At 43.9% G+C, this 27834-nt stretch overlaps 1 protein-coding gene and 2 non-coding genes across 7 annotated transcripts; all 3 read right to left on the bottom strand.

Annotated features, from left to right (window-relative positions):
• Positions 1-2779: 2779 nt before the first annotated feature.
• LOC131139309 (multiple C2 and transmembrane domain-containing protein 2) lies at positions 2780-27386 on the bottom strand. Of its 5 annotated transcripts, none has more exons than XM_078795849.1 (22): positions 27184-27386; positions 22780-23295; positions 19055-19166; positions 16528-16670; positions 15756-15832; positions 15516-15630; positions 14906-14938; positions 13716-13868; positions 13512-13642; positions 13259-13445; positions 12483-12576; positions 12293-12395; positions 11592-11694; positions 11366-11467; positions 11216-11290; positions 9692-9811; positions 6442-6555; positions 6130-6171; positions 3911-4020; positions 3724-3833; positions 3404-3501; positions 2780-3046 (listed from the first exon to the last, which is right to left on the bottom strand). In XM_078795849.1, exons 2-22 carry the CDS (start codon positions 23257-23259, stop codon positions 2999-3001), a joined length of 2550 nt encoding a protein of 849 aa, XP_078651975.1. In that variant the 5' UTR covers positions 23260-23295; positions 27184-27386; the 3' UTR covers positions 2780-2998. The 5 variants fall into 5 exon arrangements, with proteins under 5 accessions (XP_078651975.1, XP_078651973.1, XP_078651974.1 ...); XM_078795847.1 differs by having other exon boundaries at positions 13716-13886; positions 27184-27385; XM_078795848.1 differs by lacking the exon at positions 27184-27386 and adding an exon at positions 24586-24719 and having other exon boundaries at positions 13716-13886.
• trnar-ccu (transfer RNA arginine (anticodon CCU)) lies at positions 18956-19028 on the bottom strand. The gene has a single exon. It is a non-coding gene; the product is annotated as a tRNA-Arg (tRNA).
• trnar-ccu (transfer RNA arginine (anticodon CCU)) lies at positions 23786-23858 on the bottom strand. Its single transcript has one exon. It is a non-coding gene; the product is annotated as a tRNA-Arg (tRNA).
• Positions 27387-27834: the final 448 nt, after the last annotated feature.

The raw sequence follows: 27834 nt of genomic DNA, 5'->3' as shown, positions 1-27834 counted from the left end.
TTTCTTAACTACAGTACTTTGCTGGAGAGCTAATGCGGAAAGAAAGTGACGTGTCAAACACGCACACACACACCTCAGAGACACAAAGCATAGACAAAAGGTCACCTGGAGGTCAGGGTGTCTGTCAATCAAAGCCGTCGTGTGACGTTCGCCTCGGGCTCTTCTGGATCACAAAGCTTTGATGTCATCGCCATCAACACCATCGCCGTCATGGCCGCCTTCGGGCAGCGCGCTGACGTAGCTGCAATCAGACCCCCCCGAAGGGAAGCCAGGACCCCAAGTCCAAGTCTCGCTCATTAGTGCCAGTAGTAGAAGTAGAAGTTCTGCACGTACAAGTACTTTGGTAACATCAGAATTATACTTAGTGGAAGTACGCCCAAATATTGTACCTCAAAATCTTGTTCTTTTGATTATTTCCTTTTCAGGCTCTGACTTTCCTCCTCGTGGAATTTCACTTTGAATCATGAAAATCTTACATTCCTTCACTCTTTCTGGGAAAAAGACGACTTTATTCACGCATCGAAAAAAATGTTACAATGTTACAACGTTGAATAAATAATCATTAATATGACCACTTTATGATTCATGTTAAACATTATTATGACATTGTTCTCTTCAGATGGTGACTTTTATGTATTATTACAACGTTGGCAAAATAAAAATGTCTAATCGGATTTTTTATTGTCATGGGATAGGCTCCAGCATGCATATCCCATGCATAATATGATGAATTTGTCGATTATGAACAGTAAAATAATGCCGCTTTATTCCTGTAAAATTGCATCACGTCTACTCTCTTAAAATGCTAACTTTGACTGCAGTATTTAGTGGTAGTATTACTGCAGTTTTATTCATTCATTCATTTTCTACCGCTTTTTCCTCACGAGGGTCGCGGGGGGTGCTGGAGCCTATCCCAGCTGTCTTCAGGCAAGAGGCGGGGTACACCCTGGACTGGTGGCCGGCCAATCACAGGGCACATATAGACAAACAACCATTCACACTCACATTCATACCTATGGACAATTTGGAGTCGCTAATTAACCTAGCATGTTTTTTGGAATGTGGGAGGAAACCGGAGTACCCGGAGAAAACCCATGCATGCCGAAGGTGGAATCGAACCCTGGTCCTCCTAGCTGTGAGGTCTGCACGCTGACCACTTGCCCCAGTTTTATTCATGTTTTGTACAATTAATGCGTCATCCGAGTGAAATGATGACAAATAAAGTGAAGATCCTGTCTTTTTAAAGGACAATTGAAAGTCATTGAGCATCCGGTCATCTTCATTCCTCCTCCATCTAGTCCACATATTAATGAGTTCATTGATACTAATAATATCAAAGTACTAATAAATATATCGAAAAGTAGCAGCAGCACTCAAGAGGAGTTCTAACAAGTCCTCTGAGACCACGGCGGCCATGTTTGCGGCGTGCGAGCTTGTCATCTGACTTGCTAATTGGCAGCCTATACATATTCATGCCGGGCCTATACATGTCAGATTGAGACGTCCTTGGCGTGCCCTTGACGACGGCCCATTAATATTGAACACCTGAGTCGACGAGCTAACGAGACGCGGAGGCGCACGGGGTCGCCGCCTGCCGCCGCCATCTCCGTGACGACACCACGACTTTGTGAAAGGTGAGCGACGGCGAGGAGGAAGCGGCGTGCACGCGGCCATGAACGTGACGTAAAAGGCGGCCCAAACACTCGGGACTTGGTACAAGCAGGTGTACCTAATGTTGTGTCTGTGGGGGCTGCAGGCGCCAGAGCAGCTGTGAGGAGGTTGCTGGGGTCCCGTTGCTAATGGCGACGCCCAAGGGCCAAGGACGTAGGGGGGGGTGGGTGCCGGCGAGGGCCAGAGCATGAAAGCCTAATGAGGCGGGGGGGGGGGGGGACACCCAGCATGCTAACAATTCACTTAGACATGAAAATATTTGTGTGCATTGTATGAATTTATTGCTGTTAGGATTCCAGGCAATAATAAATAATATGTATATGTACAGCATACATACTCTACATACATATCTATGTATATACAGTATATTGTATGTACTGTATATACATATCTATGTATATAGAGTACACTGTATTGTACTGTATATATGGCTACTCAGCATACATGGTGGATATACATAACTATGTATATAGAGCAGGGGTGGGCAAACTACGGCCCGGGGGCCACATCCGGCCCGCCAAGTGTTTGAATACGGCCCACCCAATCTTTCCAAAGTATTTCATTTAAACTCAACATACAACCTGGCATCATGGCCTGAGCCAACCTTTTGATGGTTTTATCAATTTCGTTTTTTGACATGGTCTGTTGTTTACAAAGTGCTCCTGAAAAAAGGGACACAAGCACATAATAATAATAATAATTATTATTATTAGATTATTATTAGATTATTATAATTATTATTAGAACTATTATGATTATTATAATTATTATATTAATGCTAATTATTATATTAATTATATATAATATTATTGTTATATTTGCATATTTTACATAATAATAATATAATAATTATTATTTTAATATTATTGTTATATTTGCATATTTTACATAATAATAATATAATAATTATTATTTTAATTTTATTGTAATTATTATAATATTTTATTATTTTTAAAATATTTAAATATAAATATAAAATAATAAATAATAATAGCAGATTGCATGACAATTTTACAGATACAATAATACCAGGTGGACTGTTACGTGCAAAATATATAGTCTGCCACCCCCCCCCCCCCCCCGTAAATTTTGTCATATCAATGCGGCCCGCGAGTCAAAAAGTTTGCCCACCCCTGATATAGAGTATACTGTATATGTACTATGTATACTGTATATATAGTAAAAGATAAAGCCAAGTAGGGTCAGTCAGTACCATGAGTCCTCTCATTAGAATACCTAAAAAGAAGTTCCAAAGTCACCTGGAATTCAGAGGTAAAAAGTGGGCGGGGCCTCAGTCTTTGGTTGAAACAGCGAGCGTCTTTGTCGTCTACGTCGTCCTCTTCCTCCTGACGCCTCTCGTCTCGCCGTACTGAACCTACACAAAAACAACAGCATCGTCGTCTGGCCAAATGAGGACTGAAACTTCTAAACGCTGTCAGTGTTCCGAGGGATCACCACGGAATTTAAAGCTTATGAAATTATTATTAATTATTACTATCAACACTTCAACTTCTTGTTTTTAAACGTGCTGCAGGCCAATAACAAAAAACTATGTGTTGCAAATGGCCGTTGGGCCACACTTTGAACACCCGTGACGTGAAGTGACATGTAGCTGAGCTCCACGGCGGCGACGGGGTCTCATGCTGGGAAAGGTTCCCACGTAAAGCCTCCATCGCCAACACGAATGAGGCCACCGATGGAGAGGTGTGTGGCTAATGCCTTGCTAGTTTACCTTCTGCACGTCGGAAGGAACCCTGCTCAGGAAATCTAGAACCTCGTTGTTGTCGATGGAGTACGGGTTGCGTAATCTCTTGGTGAATTTGTTGATGCCTAAAAAGAAGAAGAGGTGTCATTCGTGGTGCAAACACGTTGACGGCCAACCACTGGAAATCCTCCTGGTGGCCCCTCGTCCAGAATATAATATTACAATATACATTCAGAAGAAATAAGACAGAAGTATTTACATATTTGGACTTTATTTCTAACATTCCACTAACACAAGGTGACCTGCACGTTAGCCAAGATACAGTGACGTTGGCGTTAGCATCTTACCCCATATTAAGATGATGTAGCGTACTGGGATGAAATAGGTGAGGACGGTTGCCGTGACGAAGATTAGCAAGGCCAGAGTGGACAGGAAGGGCTCGGACCAGTTGAACGTGCTTCACCAAAAAACATGAAAAACATTTCTTAGCCAAGACGTTGTCATTTTAAGGTTGGAGGGAAGGATTTGTCTTACTTTTTGATCCTCTCCCCAAAGCAGGCCACCTCATCGAGAAAGACCTGCAGGCTGATGACGATGTCCTGGACCATGTGGATTTTCTCCATCAGGCCTCGACGCTCCGACTCCTGAAATGAAGACCTTTTCTTCATCAGCTTCATTTTGCCCATCTACGGTATTTCATATCATTGGAATTATTATATGAGCTTTATAGTAAAATAATATTCAGTAAATCATCAGTGAATAGAGGTCAGTGTCTTTTATCTTTTATTCTTTTTATTTATATTTTATTTCCCATTTTGTGTTAATATTGTATTTATGTCCCTCCCCTTCCATATTGTCTTGGATATTTTGTAGAACCTTGGAATCTTGTCCTGTATTTTCTTCCCAAGTGTTCTGACCATTTTCTGGTGAAAACGCCACTATGATCACGTTAGACTCCAGACTGTTTTATCACGAAAAAGCACACAAACATGACAAAGGCTGAGAGTAACGCCAACTTAAGATCGACTGGAAGGATTGAAAGTGAAAGAATTAAATAGCTCCGTTGTAGCGCCTCGAATAAGTGGCGTCATTAGTTCCACAGTCACCGCATTGTGAGGCGTGTTGGGAGCTTATCCCCGCCCCCTCATTAGCATATGAATGAGCCTTGACGTGTGCGGTCAGCTGCTGAGATCTTCATTAAAAGTGTTTGTTTAAACATTTTCCACAGAAGGCTACAAAGAAAAATGAAAGGATGGGGACTTTGTGTAAGTCACACAGACTAAATACGGACCTTATGTAAGTCACACTGTCTAAATACGGACTTTATGTAAGTCATAGAGAGTAAATACGGACTTTGAGTAAGTCACACAGAGTAAATATGGACTTTATGTAAGTCACACAGACTAAATACGGACTTTATGTAAGTCACAGACTAAATACGGACTTTCTGTAAGTCACACAGACTAAATACAGACCTTATGTAAGTCACACTGTCTAAATACGGACTTTATGTAAGTCATAGAGAGTAAATACAGACTTTGAGTAAGTCACACAGAGTAAATACGGACTTTGTGTAAGTCACACAGACTAAATATGGACTTTATGTAAGTCACACAGACTAAATACAGACTTTATGTAAGTCACACAGACTAAATACAGACTTTATGTAAGTCACAGACTAAATACGGACTTTCTGTAAGTCACACAGACTAAATACGGACCTTATGTAAGTCACACTGTCTAAATACGGACTTTATGTAAGTCATAGAGAGTAAATACAGACTTTGAGTAAGTCACACAGAGTAAATACGGACTTTGTGTAAGTCACACAGACTAAATATGGACTTTATGTAAGTCACACAGACTAAATACAGACTTTATGTAAGTCACACAGACTAAATACAGACTTTATGTAAGTCACAGACTAAATACGGACTTTCTGTAAGTCACACAGACTAAATACGGACCTTATGTAAGTCACACTGTCTAAATACGGACTTTATGTAAGTCATAGAGAGTAAATACAGACTTTGAGTAAGTCACACAGAGTAAATACGGACTTTGTGTAAGTCACACAGACTAAATATGGACTTTATGTAAGTCACACAGACTAAATACAGACTTTATGTAAGTCACACAGACTAAATACGGACCTTATGTAAGTCACACTGTCTAAATACGGACTTTATGTAAGTCATAGAGAGTAAATACGGACTTTGAGTAAGTCACACAGAGTAAATACGGACTTTGTGTAAGTCACACAGACTAAATATGGACTTTATGTAAGTCACACAGACTAAATACAGACTTTATGTAAGTCACACAGACTAAATACAGACTTTATGTAAGTCACACAGACTAAATACAGACTTTATGTAAGTCACAGACTAAATACGGACTTTCTGTAAGTCACACAGACTAAATACGGACCTTATGTAAGTCACACTGTCTAAATACGGACTTTATGTAAGTCATAGAGAGTAAATACGGACTTTGAGTAAGTCACACAGAGTAAATACGGACTTTGAGTAAGTCACACAGACTAAATATGGACTTTATGTAAGTCACACAGACTAAATACAGACTTTATGTAAGTCACACAGAGTAAATACGGACTTTATGGAAGTCACACAGAGAAACTTTCACGTCTCACTTTCCTGCATGCTGAGTGCCAATAAAAACGAGCTGTGGCCCAAAAATGGCCATCGCGCCGCACTTTGGGCAACCCTGTCTAAGCGGCTTCACTCCTTTACCTTCTCATCGTCCTCATCTTCATCGCCGACGTCCATATTGGCCTGAAATGAAGACAACACAGAGATATAATGTTGAATGAAAAGCCTGATAACATCGACTATGTCTCACTACAACATGGCCTGCAGAGCGTACATGGCATCTGTAAAGCTGACAGGGATGTTGGCGATTAAAGAGGAAGTGCTGATGTTTACATTCCAAAACAAAAGCTGTGTTGTCAATTTCAACAACGAAGCAAAAACAATTAGCGCTTGTTGCTTGTTGCTATGGAAACAAAGGCGCATCATTTGAGGGGTAAGAAAAATAAAACTCACCAGGTCCTGACTGGCCCGCCCGGAGCAGATCTGGAAGTAGTTCCATGAGATGAGCAGGACCAGGATGAAGGGCAGCATGTAGAACTCCCAATGCCAGACAGTCACCAGGAACACCTGCGTGGAGGGCACATGATCAGCGAGGTCACATGACGCCCCCCCCCCTTCCACACAGCAGATGTGAAGCTAAATCTAGCCCGGTACGCTGTGTTTTTTCTCAGGGATTAGTGGGCTGCACAAGAACAAAACAACAAGATGCTGGATGGATTAGCCAGTGCCGCGCTATGATGCCAGGACCAACTACTTCCTGTTTCAAGCATTTCAGGCCCCAGCAGATGGCGCTATGATGGAAAAAGCTTTGTACTTTATCAGCATTTCTAAGCAAATGCGTATAAAGCTTTTCACTTTTGCTTTTGCCAGCTCTCCCTGTCCTTTCTTGCTTCCAATTTTCCATAAAACCAGCTTAGGGAGTATCTCTGGAGTTCTACCTCACAACAGGACATCAGGAAAGAGATAACATCCTTATGTTGAACTCCGTTGCTATGCATGGCATCTTCCATTTCAGGTCCAATGCGAGTTTTTATAACAGGAGGAACAACTGGAAGTTAAGGTTATCATCATCAGAGGTGACAACTTATATATTTTATCATTTATCATGTTGTTTAATAAAAAAAAACTTCAATCATTCCGGTGGAAAAGGTTATAAAGCCATTCATAAAGCTTTATGACTCCAGCAAACCACAGTGAGAGCCATTATCCACAAATGGCGAAAACATGGAACAGTGGTGAACCTTCCCAGGAGACTCATGCAAAAGGTCACAAAAGACCCCACAACAAGATCCAAAGAAGTGCAGACACTTGCCTCAGTTAAGGTCAGTGTTCATGACTACACCGTAGGAAAGACACTTGGCAAAAACGGCCTGCATGGCAGAGTACCAAGAACATTAAAGCTGGTCTTAATTTTGCCAGAAAACATCTTGATGATCCCTAAGACCTTTGGGAAAATATTCTGGTCTGACCAGACAAAAGTTGGACCTTTTGGAAATAGCGTGTCCCATTCCATCTGGCAGAAAAGTTGCATCAAAAGAGCATTATAGCAACAGTATAATATGGTGGTGGTAGTGTGATGGTCTGGGGCTGTTTTGCTGCTTCAGGACCTGGAAGACTTGATAAATGACGTGATAAATGGAACCATGAATTCCAAAAAATCCTGAAGGACAAGGTCCGGCCATCTGTTGGTGACCCCCAAGCTGAAACCAACGTGGGTTCTGCAGCCGGACAATGATCCCGAACACACCAGCAAGTCCACCTCTGAACGAAATGAAGACTTTAGAGTGGCCTAGTCCAAGTCCTTTGTGCTGGAAAAGCCTCCAATTTGGCTGAATGACAACAATTCTGCAAAGATGAGTGGACCAACATTCCTCCACAGGCTGAAAGAGACTCATTGCAAGTTAGCTTGATTGCAGTTGTTGCTGCTAAGGGTGGCCCAACCAGCTATTAGCTTTAGGGGGCAACCACTTTGGATTGGTTTAGTTTCATTTTGTGTTCAGTTGTGTTGTCACTGACTAATATTTAAATCTGTTTGATCTGAAACAATTAACGCCTAAACAAACATTACAACGGTGCTGTTTGGTCCTTAAGTACCCGCGTATGCCCAAATGTTTTTACAGATGGACGTCATCAGCATTTTATTATAAATAACAACTATTATTTTTAAGAACTTTCACTTAAAAAAAATACATTTTCTAAATGTGTTATCCTTATAAAATATAAAAATGTGACTTTTAATCAATTCATCAAAGTCTACTACTGCCACTTGAACATGAACTGTGTGTGTGTGTGTGTGTGTCAGAGCAGGCCCGTCTCCATGCGAGCGTTAAGTTTTATTAGTGAGGCTTTTGGGGCGAGGCCAAGTCACGCTTTGGTGGAAATGTATCCCGGACCCATAAAGATTGTGATCATTGAGGTCTATTTCATGTCCACGGGGTCCGAGACAGTCCTCAAGTGAGGGGGGAAACAGAATCCACATCAGAGAGAAACAACGGAAAAAAAGTCCAAAAGAAAGGCTACCAAAAGGCGGCACAGCTACTGAACTGGAGGGCAGCACATTTTCAGACAGCAGCGGGATTTCCAACCTTAATGCTCGAGGAAAGCTTTGCACGCCATGACTGTAATCTGAGAGCATGCTGGCACTGTTGTCATGTGACTCGGCCCGAGAGAAAACAGCACGGATTGGCGAGGCGGAGGCCGGGACAAAAATGTCTAACCGCGACGGAACAGGTTGGTTCCTGTCGCTGAGGCTGGAAAAGGCGGACAACATCACCAGTGCGACAACACGAGTACAGATGGCCGTGCAGCATGTGTGTGTGCGCGTGTGCGCGTGTGTGTGTTGCATCGCGGTCTGTGATATCTTCCTTAACTAGACCTCCGCCAAAGACCGCCCACGTGCCGGCAACGCCATGAGGCTTCCAAACAAGAACAGCAGTGTTAACTGTCACCATCAACACTCTGAAGACAGGAAGTGGATGTGAAATCTGTCCATGTTCTCATCTGCGCCTCTGTTGGCGCATTCCGAGTACTAGCTAGGGCTGCAAAAATGTCTGGTAAAGTTCAGAAACTGGGACAGTTTGTATGAGAACTAAAAGGCCAATGTGGGGGGCGTGCCTTCAGTCATGCTGCAGGAAGCACAGTGCACTGAGGGACACACGGCGAAGGGTTGGTATTCAAATGATTTTTCATTAGCAAGATGTTGGAGAGGGTTTTCACGCAATTTTGCAGCCCTAATCTGGGTGCCGTTCTTGGACATAAAAGTGGGCCTTGCTTGTTGTTTAAAGGTTAAAAAGTGTGGCAGATATGCAAATCTCCTATCCTATACAGCTTGCAATACGCCTTAGCGCCATCTAGAGGACGTTGACAGCAAAACTCCTTTGTCGCACCCTCAGAATATTCTATCCAACATGGAGGACCATCCTGATCTATTCTAATTGGACTTGTGTGCGCACCGTCAGAGCCAGCCCAGACAGTACGGAGGGTTAATGAGTTGTCCAAAATAGAAGATCTGGTCCCCGCCGGGACTCCCCTCTCTCCAGCTGAGGCTTAACCCCCCCATCCACCCAGCGGCCGCTCGCCTGTCCTGCCAGGCCCGGCGCCACACTGATTAAGAAGCTCGCAGGGAGGGTTCAGGAGGGGGTTTCGCTAGGCTCGGAGGAAAAGTGGAGGCCAGAGAAGATGGAGTTATTGATGAGCGACTCACCAGGAAGGCCAGCAGGCTCCTCTGCACGCTCTCCCACTGGAAGCAACTTTTCACGTACTGCAGGGTGGACCTGATGGCGCGGTAGAGCGCCTGCACACGTAGCACGTTCCTGGCCAGAGCCTGCAAGGAACATCGGACGCAAGATTAGCAGACGCGGTGGAGATCGTACCTTCTCTTGGTTCTGTTGGTTCCCTGCGAGCACAGAAAAACATGGTTCGGGGTCTTTGATGTTCTTGAAGACACAAATCAACATTCATGTTAGCAAAACATCTTTGGCTATTCTTTGTCGTGTATGACAAGGAAGTGGAGTTCCCACTCTGTACAGTAGATGGCAGTGTAACTCTGCTTCTAAACACACCTCACGGGCACCTGGTCTGCCAGGGAATAAGAAGACGCAGCAGAAGGGATCCATTTTTTTCAAAAAAGATACTTTTGGAGAATCTAACATGACCCATGGTCCTGAGTCTGTCATGTCCTTGAGAGTCCAAGTACTGTAAAAATGCAAAACCTTGATGTGTCCTGCAGGGGCTTGGTTGCATATTATGGGACATAAAAGTAATATTTAGCATCCAGCTGTTAGTTGTGAGCTGTTTTGGCATGCGTCTCTGTGTTGAGGGAGGGGGCAATGTCCGAAATCTGAGCAGATTTTGCCAAAGCAAGACTTTCAGCATGAAAACAAGCGGGAGAAACCCTCGGTGCTGTAAGCAAGTTTGGGCGTTTGCGGGCGACGTATTGTGTGACAACAATGAGGCTTTGTGGCCGTTACAGACAGTCAGGCACCCTGTCTCGCACCCTGTCCTGCACACTGTATATCAAACTCATGCAACACAACACGGGCCAGTTGGGGGCAATTAACGCTCCATTCAGCGAGAGGGGGCCAAGCAGCGGGCCGCTTTTGCTCTCCAGGGTAACAGTAATGTGTAAGTACATGAAGGGAGGACGTCTTTTACTATTTCAGCCGTGAAGGGTCAAACCAGCAAGACCAACAAGCTGTCTCCTCGGTGTTTACCTTTAAAACGTCAATCTCCGAGCACCCCCCTGGATTACTGGCCGGGCGCAGTCACCGCCTCTGACCCCTGACCTCCCAACCGATCAAGGTTATGTAATGCGAGATTGTGGCCGTTAGCAACAGTCCATTGCCAATTTACCACCTGCCTTATTTCATGTCCAAACATTTTTAGTTGAGGCTTCAAAGAGGTCAAAAACGACTTTCCTGTTTTTCCTTCACATTAATGGATTGACTCAAATGCAGAGAGTAACAGGCATATATGAAAATAAGGCATTTATTTCATCCATCCAGCTGTTTTCTATACCTCTTATCCTCATTGGGGTGGCGGGGTATGCTGGAGCCTATCCGGCGAGAGGCGGGGTACACCCTGGACTGGTGGCCAGCCAATCACAGGGCACGTATAGACAAACAACCATTCACACTCACATTCAAACTCCACACAGAGATGGCCAGGTCTTCACTCAGCTATTGAGTGTTTCCACTACTGGAGGAAATACGCGGTTTCCATGTCAAACCTTTTTAGAAAATTTGGGATTGTCCTCCATAAATTTCCTCTCTCGAGGCTGGAAGGTTCTTATGCTGGCTCGGACCTGCAATAAAATCACAATAAAGCGTTAGCAGAGTTTTAAGCTCCTCGCTGGCGTGGTTTAAAGTCATTTACTTACGGGATTAAAAATGACCTCCAGCTCCAGCGTGATCATTCCCTTGGTCAGGCTGCCCAGGTCCTCTTTCTTCAGCGGCAAGGTGATCTGCTGCCCCCTGCGGATCTGCAAGGGGCGCAAAAGGTCATGGAGGTGAGCGACCGGGCCGTGAACCGGACCGCCAGTCATGCCGGATCACGTCTTATCGAGTCTTGGCGTGACTGGCGGTGTGAAGCGAGGTGCTTTGTACCGAGAGCAGCGGAACGGCAACTTTTCCCAGGAAGTCTGGCGCTTTGTCTCCGTCCTCGTCAAAGATGGTCACCAGCAGCACTTCGTGGATGTCTCGTACGGGACTGTGGACACAACACCAGAACATTTAGTGGATCAGACGTAACAACAACACAAGATATGATTGAAGTGAAGATATAAGTCAGAAAATACATTATAATTCTGCATGTTTGCATACATTTACTCTCATTTCTGCCTTGCAGTGTAAAATAAGATATGCATAATTAATGATTCATTTGGTAGTATGGAATCAGTAAGACATTCATTTCTGGGTTTTGCTCACGTGTCAGTCAGACTATCACACTAAAGTAAGTAAATCGTTTACTTCTGATATTTTGTTGAGACAACAAGTGGTGTTCCTAAAATCTGGCATGTGAATGTTGAGGGATGATGAACTACTACAGGAATGGAGAACTTTCACACTTGTTCATCCACAACAGACCATAACAATCCCCAGATACGATGCACTATGCCCCCTGGTGGCTGAGAGCAGCATGGCCCCAGCAACTGCGTTTAAGCTATCGTCTTCCACGATGCTTTTTTTTATGCTTTTTATCATGCTTTTATCACATCCTTTGCTGCAGGATCCCATCAATGTGTTCATGTTTGATACACACAATAAAGACATTTCTACAATTTCAACAAACTTTAAGAGCGACTGACAAGGTGAAGACTTTATTCCACTCGGGATGGAGGCTCTTGTAGACGGTATGAGTCTGCAGGCGGTCGTTGCACAGCTCCAACACACAGAAAGGGTCGCTCTTGCCTGCCCAAACGACACAACAAATAAACACTCGCATCCCATAATACTTTCTTTCCTGGCACAGTGCAACAGCAGGAAGGTGTGAGGTACCGTTTAAATCAGCCGCCAGGAGATCGGACGCCTTGATGACTTTGACTTGAAGGAAACCGACATCGGTCATGTTCTTCAGGGAGCTTTGAAGACTCTGGAATGACAACAGGATCATTAGACAGGATCATGGGACATCGGTGCTGCATTGATGTTCATAGTGAGGCGCCATTTTTGAGGTGGGTCCAAGTGCCTGTCTCATCCAAGCGCACCCTGATGGGCCTTGCTTCATGCACTTGAAAATGTTCTTGTCCAATTGTCCAAAAGGTCTTGCTATGGTGACCTGGGGTGTCACGAGACGAGACGATACACGGGATTGGGTCCATGAGAACGATAAAAGACGAGATCTTTTGTTTGTTTCTTTCTGCTTTTTCCTGATTTAAACATTATTTTTAATCATATTATAGTGAAAAAATATGACTGTACAAACTTCACAAAAAACAAGGGAAGGCGCAGCAGCTTGAGAAAAATAAAGAAAACATATTTTTCAGATCTGACCCCTGGGAGCCCCCAACTGTATTATGTTCTCCGAGGGGAGGCTGTAGTAGTACTGTACTACTGGAGGTCAACACCTCATTGGTCTGTCGCAATACTTCTGTCCATATTGCGCATCCTGGTGAGTGGAGCGCATTTGGACCCCATTTTCAGACATATGCTGCCATCTAGTGGCTTCCAGCATTTTTGGGAAAAAAAATGAAACTGAAAGAACTCCTTATCATCATTAAAAATGTATAGTGATTTATCTCTACATGCACACAAGCAACACTGCTGGTACTGACGTAGCTGTCCAGCTGGTTCTGCCGCTCGCGGGGTTCATCGAGGGGTGCCGCGCAGAGGTCCAAGATGGAGACGCCATTGCTTGTTCTGAGCGTGACCAGGAAGACCAGACGTCCTCTGCACTGGTCCAACGAAAGCGTGAAGAGTTGCCTTTGGTCGAAGGGAATGCCGGTTAGGTCCACCTCACACCTGCGTAGAGAATCACACTCAGAACCAGGACAACACAAAGACGATGAGGATTTACTGCAGACTCACATTCCCAAACACTCCTCAGACCGTCGTCCTTCTTTAGACCAGAGCTCCGCCTCCAAGATGCTGGGACTCTCCGGGAACTGGTTAAAGGTGAACCTCTCTCGCCACTGAGGCTTGGACACGGCGCAGAGGTTCTACAAGGCACATTCCTGTTCAAATAAGGCTCCGGGTTGGACCAGAACCGGAATGAGACTTCCGTCCGCTTACCTTGCTTCTGAATCGCTGCTCTCCCAGCCGGAAGCGGACAAACAGCTGCCCGCCTTGCGTGTCCAGCGCCATGTCCTGACCCTCCACCAGGGTCACCGTCACCACCGAGCTCCACAGCTGACTCTTCCTCAGCGACTCGCACAGACGGGAACTCTGGTGAGAAGAACCCGACTGGAGGAGACGGAACACGTCATGTCAGAACATTCCACGTGCAAATTAGTGTCGTGCAGCCCTTGCATTGGATCTCATTAGATGGTGCAAGTGTTCCTAATGTTGTGTCTTCCGGTGTGGAGGAAGCTGGCAGTGCAGCTGTGTGCAAATGTTGCGACATGCATCATGCAGGCATGCGTGTAGGACAAGCCAGCAGTGAACTGTGCTGGAGTATCTCATACAAGGAACATACAGGAGATCCTCAGTCTACGTATGAGTTGTGTTTCTACGACGACCATAGAAGTTTTAGACTAAGTCACAGTGTACACATTATACACGTAAACACCGCATAGAAAAGATTCATACATGGAATCTAATAGTAATAAAATAAATATCTCCTTACTTTTATGCCTGTGGTTGTCTTGCACACTGGAAGGGATGTTGCAAGGGAGGGAGATAAAGGCTTAGTTATCACTGTCTATTCGTGGGAGCAGATCCTTTCACATGGTACAAAGATACCATCTCTATGCTTCATGATGGTGGCGTGTTTGAGCGACATGGGCTACATGCCCCCATTCGAATTTCTTGTCAAAATCAGATTTTTTATTTGTGGTGTGACTTGGCAGCACATGTACGTCACTTTGTGGACGCGGCACACGCATTTCCTGTGTCTGCGGAACAAAATATTGCTGCACTGTGTGCTTTCATTAACCTGCTGGGGACAATTTCAAGGAGACAAATATTTGTCAACAAATGATTCCGTGTAGGACACTAAAAGCGAACACAAGCTAAAAGCGAAAATAGCCGTTACTTGAATTAGAAGAACGGCTGGGTTCATGTTTATGTTGACAGGTTGATGTTTTTTTAAGTGTGCAGGGCCTGTACAAGGTTTGGATCCACTGCTCGATAACAAGGTCATTCTTTTATACTGGAAACTAGGTCAACTAATGAGACACTAGTCAAACAAGTCACTTCCCACCCTGGGAGCCACCAGGCTTAGCAAGAACTAGGACTTCAAGTTTGGTGTGGGCGTGTCTTACCCGACTACTGCGTTTTCGGATTTGAGGCCAGCGCTGCGGGTCGGAGCATGCATGTTCGGTCAGAAGACAAATGACAACAGTGGGGTTAGTTGGCAGTGGGCGGTAGCAACGGAGCAAACATGTCAGAGACATAAAGGCAAAGTCAGTCATGAACCAAATGTTATCGAAATAACCCCTTATAAATAACACCTTTGCAGCAAATTTTGTGGCAGGTTGCAGAAATGTGGATCGTTCAGCCTGTGCTTCTAGTCTTTGTGGTGCATAATAAAGCTCTACCGGTTATATTTGACTTCCTGAAATCCCAAAATGGCAATAAAAGATACCAACAGACTGAGCACCCATAATTATATAACACAGCCGTACTTTTTGTGTCAGCATCCAGCCAGAGTCACAATAACGTCCCACCGGTGTCATCGTTTTGGAAAGTGACTTCTACGTGTGCCAGTTTGTCCTCATAAGAGGATTGAGTCCGCCAAGTAGCAGGACTGACAATCTGCAACCCCCAAGACTGACTCTGCCTTTAAGACGGCTGTTATGGACCAAGCGTGGCACAAAGCTGCATCTGCCCATATAGAAGCCATGCAGCAACGCGTGTAAGGGGGCCCCCTACTGGTCCTCGTCTGCTGTCGCCGTCTCTCTGCGTCAGGCTCATATCCACCAGAACCACGCCCATGTCCTCCTCCAGGCTGTTGGGGTCGTCCAACGGCAGGGACAGCTCATTGACCCTGGATTTGAATTTAGTTGCAAGAAAAATAAGAATATATGACATTTATTTTTATTTTTTCTACACATGCTGTATTTTTATCGGTCATTCCATTGATGAAACTTAAACCATCAAACCAGCACTCACGTGTCCATGTGAAGGTCACTCAGGAGGACACTAGCTGAGCCCATAAAGTCGTCGGTCGTCAGGTCGCGGTCGTACACCTTCAAAGCGATGGAGATCGTTACCATGGCGACACACATGCAGCTAGGCGGAGGATGCAAAGAGGGCTAGAACAGGGGTGGGCAAACTACGGCCCGGGGGCCACATCCGGCCCGCCAAGTGTTTGAATACGGCCCGCCCAATCTTTCCAAAGTATTTCATTTAAACTCAACATACAACCTGGCATCATGGCCTGAGCCAACCTTTTGATGGTTTTATCAATTTCCTTTTTTGACATGGTCTGTTGTTTACAAAGTGCTCCTGAAAAAAGGGACACAAGCACATAATAATAATAATTATTATTATTATTATTAGATTATTATAATTATTATTAAAACTATTATGATTATTATAATTATTATATTAATGCTAATTATTATATTAATTATATATATTATTGTTATATTCGCATATTTTACATAATAATAATATAATAATTATTATTTTATTTTATTTATTATTATAATATTTTATTATTTTTAAAATATTTAAATATAAATATAAAATAATAAATAATAATAGCAGATTGCATGACAATTTTACAGATACAATAATTCCAGGTGGACTGTTACGTGTAAAATATATAGTCTGCCCCCCCCCCCCCCCCGTAAATTTTGTCATATCAATGCGGCCCGCGAGTCAAAAAGTTTGCCCACCCCTGGGCTAGAAGGTGAACGGGTATGTCCGAGTGACCCACTTTGATGTAGAGTCTCTGGCTGAGGTTCCTCACAGGGATGGAGAAGTTCTCGCTCCATGTGGGGTTCAGGTTCTTGAAGACCACTTTGCTCTTGTAGATGGTTTTACCGTCCAGTTTGAACTTCACATACGGGTCACTGGTGCCTGGAAACATATAGATATAAAGCTCTACCTCTCACGTAGTAATAATACGATCATTTGGGGGGAAAACACGCCTTTAAAGTTCCACCAATCTTCAGAAATCATCAAACAGAAAAACATGAAAACGTCTTATTACCTGGACGCAGTATTGCATTGACAATAAAATAATGTTTCTCAACTTTCAGTGGAAGTTACAACATCGGCTTTCCTGTCAACAAGAGCACTCCCTCCCAGCCGGTCGAAATCCAAATGCTGCTTTTCCTCCCCAGCGATGAACCACAACTTCCTGTTCTTCTCCCACTGTAAAACCACACACACAGGGCTCCACACTAACTAGGTTGTTGTTGGTTTTTTTTAACTAGGAGCCCAATGGACCCTAACTTACAACTTTAGATGCACCAACAGAACATTTAGGGCTGCACACCAAATGAATGATAACTGTCGTCTCCAACCACCCGGTTTCTGTCCCTAGCCTCTTGGTGGCCTCATATACGGGGCACCTACCAATGGCGTCATAACATGAATGTGGAAAACAGCCTGGCACATCTGCAATAAAAGAGAGCAGGAAATGGCAATGGCTTAAGCACAGTCTTATTCTCTGACTGTCATCAATTCACCCCACAGTTGACAAACTATTGTTCATTCTCACGGTAACAAGGGACAAAGTGCGTCCCGTGTCAACGCATATAAAACATACTCGCAATGTCGCGATTGTTTAGTCTGGAGACCTGGACCCATCTATGCCCTCTGCTTCCAAAGGCCGGTGCTAGCAACTTGAACGCTGCACGACAAAGAAGACTCGGGCCCTGATCAAACACTCGTTCATCTGTCGCGTCTCCAAACTCCACCGCCCGTAACAATGACATCTTGAACTTTCATCTCCGGCACTCCTGTTTGATGTTATCTCCCTCCCAGCGAGAGTAAATACGACAGAAACCAGAGCGGGCCACCTGCTCGCCGCTGCAGGGTGGGGCTCAGACAGGTTGAAATACGCCGCCTGGAATCCTGCTATGGGATGGCTGTGCTCACCTGTCAGAAATATGCTGTGTCGTCATCTGACACTCCTGCCTGTCAATCATGAGTCAAGACCTGCAGATGCGATCACCCCTACTTTAATTGTTGTTAAGCAGTAGCTGTTGCATCATCAATGTCTTGCTACATTGACTACTCCTGTCTCTACGTTTACATGCACAAAAACAACTGAATTGGAAATATTATAGAATTATTATTTATCATTATTTACTTGCAAGAGAAGCAATCATATTACTTCAACGACACGTCTTTACGAGTGTGTAGCGGGTGTGTGTTGTCACTTGGAACACCGTGCACCGGCATGGATCAGTGCGCTCACGGTGCGACGAGGGCCATGTTTTGGAGATGATGGTCAAGCCACTAAATCCACTAAACCTGACGGAAGGGTGAAGCCTTTTTTCCATCTGTTTACCCGGCAAAGCGTCTCTCCTGTTTCAAATATTTACCAAAGTGGAGGAGGAGGGGCCTTTAAATCTTTTATATCCTCGTGGGTAACTCCCTCAGCTAAACTCATTACTCAAGACTTAGTGTCAATTTACATCCTATACGCACTTTAAAGTTTACATAATGTTACATTATTACATCATTTACATAATGTCACCAGCATGCTAACCAAGCTACTTTGTTATTATTAGCGTTATTACCGTCGTTACGTGAACAACTACTTTACTGCCGTAGTGACACCTCGCCACTTTGTTGCCCAGGAAGGAATCCCCGAAATGCTTAATACAATCCAAGTATGCAAAATACTATAAGGTGTTCTAATAGCGGCCTGTGTCAGCTGGATAGAAAATACCAGACCAGGTGGTAATCCGTGCCTTTTCAGGTGATTACACTTAAAAAATAAAATTGTAATTTCTGCAAAATGCTACTAAAAATGAAAATAAAATCAAAATATTATGGGAATAGAGTCAGAATTCCCAGAAGTTTAAATAGTTGGAAAATTAAAAAACAGAATAGCTGCAATTTTATGACATTAGAGTCAAAATATGAAGAGAAAAAAAAATTATTCTATCAAGGAAAGTCATAACTTGACACAAATAAATGTGTAATATTATGAGGAAAATATTATGAGAAACTTTTTTTTTAGAAAATTAGGTTGGGGTAAAAGCCAAGACGCCAACGACACCAGCCTGTCCCTCCCCTCTGGGGGAGGAGGGAGGGGGGGGGACTGTCATACCCAAGTATAACCCAGACTCAAGTACGAAATAAACAAGATATTTCACAATAGTGAATGCTTCGAAAATAAAGCTAACCACCCCAGATGGGACTCGAACCCACAATCCCTGGCTTAGGAGGCCAGTGCCTTATCCATTAGGCCACTGGGGCGCGCGCAGCCATGGAACACTTCTTACCACAACGGTCCCTGATGACCAGGTTTCGGCCTTCTTTCAAGTTGATCGTGAGCAGAAAAGACCGGAGCGACTCCCTGCTGCCCTCGGTGATGCTCGGCGACTCCATGTCACACTGGACACACAAAAAAAGGTCAGGATGACTCTCAGGTTTGCCCAACTGGCTCCACTTTTTATAATGGTTTTTATAACATCCCAGTCTGTTCAACACAAACTCATGTAAGACAAATCTCACACTTGTTTGGAACTTCTTTGTTCCATTTCAAAGACAAGAGGTGCTTTTCATGATGTCATGAAGTTAAAACATGACTCCTCACATCGTGACACCGCCTCTGACACGCCCTCAGCTAGATGAGCCCGCCTCTTGTATACGCCCACTACTTTCTAGAAAAGCAGGCTTCGCTACACATCTTAAAATGCAGCCTGGAGCTTTGCCAATTACTAGTCAGTCGGCTACGGACGTGAGAGACGCAACTTTGATTATTTTGATTTTCTTCAGAAAGTTGGCTCATCTAGGAAAGAGGGGGTGTAACGTTGGTAAGCGCTGGTTATGGAATCATGATCACATGATCACAGAGGACACAAAGGATGTCAAACGTGTCTTACTTGGAAGGAAGGCTTCTACGGTCCCACAGGGTCAAATCACGTGTTTATTAGCATTCCTGCTCTCTGGGGCTGAGCAGCATTGAAACATACACACACATGCACACACACACACACACACACACACACACAATAAAACTTCAAACCAAAAGTTTGAAACATATGTTGATGCTATCCTGGATATTAATTGGCTGGTCAATGTCTGCTGTTGCTATAGCAACCCTGGGTCATCAACTTCTGGACGTAAGAAGATGTTACAAGAAATCCATTGGAGGTCGGCGGGCAGGTTTTTTCCACAGAGGGAAATATTTCACACACAAAAAACTCATAATATTGCCATTTTCAATATATTTTTTTTTCTTTGACATTTCAACTCTTTGTGACAAAAATGTTCCTGATAATATATTTATTATTTAATTTTGTTATTTTCCCCCCTCATAATATTAGAAATGTATTCTTGTAAAAATGACTACTTTTTTTCTTATTAGAATACATTTTCTCTTCATATGTTGACTAGATTTTTGATTAATTTTTACATATCTGCTGAGGTTTTCCAACTATTTCAACCTCAATTTTCTTCCTGTGATTATGACTTTATACACATAATAATTTGACTTTATTCTCATAAAAACTTTTTCCACAACCTAATTTTCCAAAAATTACAACGTTATTGTTTTGTTTGGTTGTCATAATATTACGACTTAATATTTAATAAAACATATTTCAACATTTTTCTTTAATATTTCAACTTTATGCTAATAAATTGATGTATTCTCCCCTTGTTGGATTCAAACTTTTTCCTCATAATATTTTAGTGAGACTTAATTCGAAAAAAAAAATGACTGCAGTTTTGCACATTTTTGCTGTTGTTAATGTTTTGTTTTTTTTTTTAGCTTTTTGTAAAAATATATTTTTAGAATGTGGCATGGGCCAATTAAAAAATAAAAAAAAACACAAAATGCACGCTGATCATGATCTGTTTTACAGCGTTGGCTTAAAAATCCCACTTCCCAACTGCGGGGCGGGGGCAGCCCTGGGGGGGGAAGCAACCTGGCATGTTCCTTACTTCTGCTCTAAATGCTAATTGATACGTTTTATAATTCTCCGACAGACGTAGCGTTTCAAAACAAACAACAGCTGCGAGCGCGCTATCGCATCATTTGGAAAAAGACAAGTGCACGATGCTCACCCGGCGTCACGTCCTCCGAGGTGTCCTCGGCTAGCGTTTGCTGTTCCACTCAACCGACTTCAAAGTCGGGACGGCGCGCTCGTCAGCCACGCTCCGTATGTCCCGAGCCGCAGCAGCTGGGGCGGAGGTGACATCAGATACCTTGTCTTTTGTCCACGCCATCGCTCTTTGTCAGCGCTATATTTGCTCAACGGCAAGCTTCCATATCAGTCGGACTTTCCACAACGGCGGCAAACACGCGTTGAAAAGACTCAAGTCTGATTTGTAGCGGCGGTAAACACAGGAGAGATGAGCTCTATTTTATCCGTCTACTTCTTCTTCTGCCTGGACTCGGCCATCGCCATCGCCGTGAACGCTTCTTCCTAAAAATCATTACTGTTGCATTCAGGGCCGCAACATGTGACCCGGAGTCACAGCAACATTTCCTTTTACAAAACCAGTTACATCGAAAATAAAAGCTTTTTAAACATTTGACTCAAAGACCCAAGGCATGTCGTTACCATGACAGCGGGCACTTCCTCCTCGCTCGGCCCTTGCCCGCCAGATCGAGTTAGTTCCGCTGCCCCGGTTTACTTTTCAACTGACTCTGGAGAAAGTCGGGAGAAATCGTCAAGTAGACTCTTGGATCTTCCTTAAAGTCATCACGATGCCCAAAGCCATTAGCCAACTAGTCAGCGATGACTCGATTCCTCATCATAGCCGTGCCTTTCTTTTCTGCAAAAGTGGAATTAAGTGGGCCTAAACCAGGGGTGGGCAAACTTTTTGACTCGCGGGCCGCATTGATATGACAAAATTTACGGGGGGGGGGGGGGGGGGGCAGACTATATATTTTACACGTAACAGTCCACCTGGTATTATTGTATCTGTAAAATTGTCATGCAATCTGCTATTATTATTTATTATTTTATATTTATATTTAAATATTTTAAAAATAATAAAATATTATAATAATTACAATAAAATTAAAATAATAATTATTATATTATTATTATGTAAAATATGCAAATATAACAATAATATTATATATAATTAATATAATAATTAGCATTAATATAATAATCATAATAATTATAATAATCTAATAATAATAATTATTATTATTATTATTATTATTATTATGTGCTTGTGTCCCTTTTTTCAGGAGCACTTTGTAAACAACAGACCATGTCAAAAAACGAAATTGATAAAACCATCAAAAGGTTGGCTCAGGCCATGATGCCAGGTTGTATGTTGAGTTTAAATGAAATACTTTGGAAAGATTGGGCGGGCCGTATTCAAACACTTGGCGGGCCGGATGTGGCCCCCGGGCCGTAGTTTGCCCACCCCTGGCCTAAACGATGCCATGACTGCTTCACGGATACAGGAAGTTGTCGTACACAAAATGTAAACGTGGCATTTCCTACCAATACGCATCATTTTGGTCCACGAATTGCGTGTTAAATGTGAAAACTAGCCTAGTTAACTAGTTAACTGAGAAATCAGGCATGTTCAAAGCTTTGATGTGACGTGTTTGCAATTGTTTGTATGTAGAACAGGTACTCTGCGACTTTGCACTCCCGGTTAAACCTGCTGGCAACACACACACACACACACACACACAGTGAAGGAATGTTGACAGGGAAAGTTGCTGCCGGGGATATTTCCCACCCAGCCAGGATGAATAATACTACTGAAACTTATCTGGCTCGTATAAATAAAAACGATTTGAAGAGCATCCTATTATATGATGTAGACTTTATGGTGGGGGCGGAGTCAAGTGTTGCATTGTTAAATGTTCTTCTGTTGACTCAGCACTGTTGGCTTTAGCTGGGCTGCTAACTTTGGTAAACGTCCTGAGCAAACACACCTGACAGTGGTCATGTGACCTGTGACACCTGACGGCACTCCGCTTCTAAAGCGAGACCCTTTTTAAGAAGATCATCAGGGCTCGGCCTACCTGAGAGCCGTTGAAGGCGGGGTCGGGGCTGTACACGGTCATCATTTCGGGCAGGGCGAGCTCCTCGGGCTCGATGCCTCGCGCCGATCGGTTCCTCCACTCTGGAGAGTAGTCCTCCATGTGCACGCTGCTGAAGGACTCCTGAGAGGACGACCAGTCTGTGTAGTCTGTAGGCACGCTCAGTCTGTTTTCACTCCCCGGAGCTCCGCCTCCTCGGACATGATGGACCAGTGGCGTGGAAGGGCTGCTGTAGCTGGCGGGGGCGGGGCTCTTGTGGAGGTAAGCGCCGCAGGATGTGCGGGAGATGTCCTGCGTCTTCACGTCTCTCACGTCGGGGACGGAGAGGCTGAGGCGGGCGTGGTCGGCGTTGGGCTGCAGGTGGGCGACTGCCGCCTGGCGGGCGCCGGTCTTGTCTCGCCACAGGCCGGGCAGCATCTTGCGGCGGAGGTGCTGCAGCATGCTCGGCTTCTTGGCGTCCATGATGGGAGGCGGAGCTTAGCATGTGGTCACTCGCACCTACAGGAGAAAGAGAATATCATGAATTCATTTTCTACAGTTTATACCGTGCTGGAGCCTATCCCAGCTGTCTTCGGGTGAGAGGCGGGGTCCACCCTGGACTGGTGGCCAGCCAATCACAGGGCACATCAATCACAATTAACCTAGCATGTTTTTGGAATGTGGGAGGAAACCGGAGTACCCGGATGCAAACTCCACACAGAGATGGCCGAGGGTGGAATCGAACCTTGGTCTCCTAGCTGTGAGGTCTGTGCGCTAACCACTCGACCACCGTGCAGCCCAAATTTTATTCTATCAAGGAAAAAAGTCATAACTTGACAAGAATAAATGTGTAATATTACGAGGAAAAATATTATGAAAAAAACGTTTTTTTTTTTTAGAAAATTAGGTTACCCACTCATAACCCAGACTCAAGTACGAAATAAACACACAAGATATTTCACAACAAGCATTTACTGTCTTATATCTTGTGTGTTTTAATAAAGCTAACCACCCCAGATGGGACTTGAACCCACAATCCCTGGCTTAGGAGGCCAGTGCCTTATCCGTTAGGCCACTGGGGCGCTGCCATGGAACAGTTCTGTTGGAGTGGCTAATTAACCTAGCATGTTTTTGGAAAGGGGGGGGGGGTCAGAAACCCACACATGCACGGGGAGAACATGCAAACTCCACACAGAGATGCCCGAGGGTGGAATCGAACTCCACGGACTGTGGAATGCTGCCAGCAGGAGCTGCGCTATTTTGGATGTATGTAGCTTAGCTTCCCTTCATATCATAAACAACTTGAGACCGACTCAACAGCACCTCTGCTGGTGGAAGCGAAGCAGTGCTCACCATTTTGCTGCAATTGCCTCTTGCATCTACACTATCTCAACGTAGCTATCCTAAATGCTCTAATTAGAACCGTTAATAATGACTTTGAGCACATGGGAAAGAAGAAAAAACACACTTGTAAACAAAAATATTACACAATCCAGCAACTGAACCAATGTTGTAACAGCTGCAGCAGGTTCTACACCGACTGCCATAGATCTTGTGAGCCAAATACTGCCATCTTGTGGAGTTCATAAACACTACATCAGGAGGAGGTTGCCTACAGCCACAGCTGTTGATGCCAGTGATACCCTGTTGGTTATTAGCCTTGTCGACCATGCTCCCGGTGACTATGGGGCTGAATAGTATTAACAGTATAAACAGTCAAGTTAATATCATACAGCAAACTTCCCGGTAAAGTTGCTACCGTACTTTCATAAACAGAAGAAGGGCGATGGCATCAAACCTGAAACTCACCTTTCCTCCCTTTGAACAAAGCAGTAAATCCGCCGTGGATCAGGGGCAACACCCTCCATCGGTATCGAACGACACTAAAGAACTCGCAGCCACGGCTTGAAGCAGACTTGCCGCGCACACACACACTTACTCCGTGTTTACAAAACAACGACACGCAAAAGGGTCACATGGTCGACTCAACACGTGTGCTCCCCACCAACCTCTGCACCGCCCCCGCAGCAAAAAGCGAGTAAAGGACTGCGTCACACATCCGCTGCCCGACCCAAATATGAGGATTAGCATCACGACCGTGCAGAGAGGCCAGCAAAAAAAAAAGTGTTTGAGTCCCAAAAGTGTGGACTAAAACACTAACTGGACTCAGAATCAGTCCAAACTACACAAGTCACAGAAGCGCACATTTTATTTTTGACTCTCTTATAAACCAACACCTCGCCACAAGGACACGCCACCGAGCGAAAAACGACAAACAATCCAGTCCTTCATAATCTGCTTAAATGTAAGGAATTTGGGCTGGACTGCGATCCAGCAGGCTTTGACCCAGCTTAGTCGCAAGGTAGCATTTTCTTGACAAGTTACATGTTTGTGACTTGCATTGCTTCCTCATGAGCCGTAAACAAATGGTCATCTGGCCAGCCTTCCCTTTCCGCTGAAAGGTGGACAAACTGGTTTCATCACGTGCTGGTCGCTCTCAGGTCCACTGGGAGTTAGCCATGTTTGTCAATCGTCTCACGCCCTTGTCCTGATGTACATGTGCAGCAAAAAGACCTCCACGGAAGTAACATATAACCAGATCTGGAGTCCCATTCTGATGCCAAAGGACACTTCAATAAACATCAATAAATGTCAGCTGGAGGACACAAGCCATAAAAAGTCATCTACAGCTTTGCCTGGTCTTTCAGTGAAGGTTTTAGGATGGTCACAGTTTGACCTTGGAACAGATGTTTTCTATGGAAATGTTTTTTTTTAATCCAAAATCAAATCCAAAGTTCCACAGTAGTTAAACTAACTTTATTAGTATTTTCTATTTGAGTAGGAACACTTAGCTTTGTCAAATAAATCCAGATTTAACAACCAACTAGAATGTGACCAGAGCTGCATAACTGTATCCTAAGATTGTGTGTGTGTGTGTGTGTGTGTGTGTGTTTGGTAGCCACACAAACTGGAGGATGATGCTCGGTCATAAGACTTCCTTGTCCTTACAGACAATCCAAAGAACAAAAGTGGAGTCTTTTATCAGACACGTGGAGAGAAGTGATTTGTTCTCGTCTCTCCTTCTTCATTCCTCAACAGAGCGTGCTTGTCAGAACACGACCGCAAGTCACTTCCTCATCAGTCAGACTACGCAACAGGAAGTGGGCAGCGTGCTGCAAATCAGACATCTCTACCTCCATCGCCATCTCAGCTGATGACATTGCTTTCAAGTGTCTGAACATGCTCGCTGGAATGTTCCATGTTGGCTTTAAGCATCTCAAAACACATTCGCTTCTGATTGCTGAATGCATGCGTGTGGATCAACCTACTGATTCGGAATTTGAAGGAGAGTTTTGGGATAAATACGCCTGGAAAAAAACATTTACATCTCACCATCCTTCCATCAAGCACAGACATAAAAAAACAATAACCGCAGGCGTCTCTAATTAACACCAGTTTAAAAAACACTGGCTGTGGCTGTAGGTGACCTCCTGCTTGCTGTGGTAGCAGCTGTATTTGAAGTATCACGGTCACCATCCTGCAGCTTAATTTAGCTCTGCGTGCGATTTAACACTACGCTGCTACTACTACTACGTTACTACTCGGGTACATTTGCATGCACATTTGGTCCAAATAAATGACTGATGTAACGCTTACTAAGGAAGTATAATTTGAGTCTGTTAAATATGCGCGGAAAGGCCAGAAAATTCAATGCACACTTAAAACGGTGTACTCAATTGAAAAAGTTACGTAGTGTCTTTGAACGTACCCCCCATGGCTCATAGTTCCAGTTCATCTGTAGCTGTTAATACATACAAATATACAATGTCATTTTGTGTTCAGAAAATACAGTAAAAAATCGCATATTTCACGCATAGTTGCAAATTGTGTTTCATCATAATTAATTCATTTGATTTTTAACAAATTATCACTTAGCAGGCCTAATAAGGAGGAGAATTAATACTAGTCCTGTCGTGCACAACAGCGCACAATAGCCTAACATGAGTACGTGCTAATACGCCCCCTAGCGGCTGTGAGCAGCACATGCGCTGCTATCAGTGCAACCTGATTGAACTTTCACTAAATGACTCCATTTACTAGAAAGGGTCTAAGATTTAAGGAGCGTTTAGAAGATCTTACAAAGCTTTCACAGACGTCAACGTCATCTCTCTCACACACACCACACACACACACGGCGATGATTCAAACTTAGCAGCGCCGTACAAAGATGTTGTGAACAAACGGTGTACTTCAACATCGCTTAATAGTGCAACCCGGAAATTATGTCTTGTCTACAGTTTGCTCACTTTTGTCGCCCCAGTACTGAGAAAGAAGTGTGGAGCTCAGGTGACGCACACCTGGCCTAACGTAAACCAAAAAAGCATTACAAATATTTACTTTTTTTACCTTGCAGTCGACGGCGAGGAACGTCCCACAAGTGTCTGTCCGTCCCTCCGTGGCTGAGACACATCGCGGTAACGTAAACCTGACGGGGCTTCTCCTCCCTCTTTTCCGCTATCCACAGTCAAACGACAGTGGCGATCAGCGACTGGTTTCCGTTAAATTCCACAATAAAATCAAATATAGTCTAAAATATAAGCCCCAAAAGACAAAATCAATTAATTCTACTCCAATACTTCAATTGTCTTAGAAAAACCCAACTTACTGATAGCAAAGAAACCGGATCTAAAGGCACTGACGAGTGCTTAAATTCAGGCTGCAACCCATTTCCGCTTGTATTCACTCTCGCTTTACGCATGTTTGTTTACTGTAATCAGAGCAGTATCTTTTAATCTCGTTCTGTTCCAAGTACTTCCAAGTGGAGATAAAGTACGCTGCTTGAGTAATCAAATAGCAGTGTTAGCATGTAGCTAACTTTACGATGGTTATCCAGCGACATCATCTTTAGGGTCAAAGGTGCCAGCAGAATGTCAAAGGTGTCACCACCGAGGCCACTGAGAGCGTAATGTTTATCAAAGCTATCAAACGGCTCTTGTGACGACCATGAGAGGCTGTGTTCTGCAAAACCAAGTATTTCTGTATATTTCGTCGTTTCAA

Source organism: Doryrhamphus excisus, linkage group LG13 (genome assembly GCF_037039965.1).
Source record: "Doryrhamphus excisus strain RoL-2023G ecotype Guam linkage group LG13, RoL_Dexc_Guam_v1.1, whole genome shotgun sequence".
Classification (NCBI taxonomy): Eukaryota; Metazoa; Chordata; class Actinopteri; order Syngnathiformes; family Syngnathidae; genus Doryrhamphus; species Doryrhamphus excisus.
Note: the sequence above shows the minus strand (reverse complement) of the source record. Positions and strands in the feature narration are given on the sequence as shown.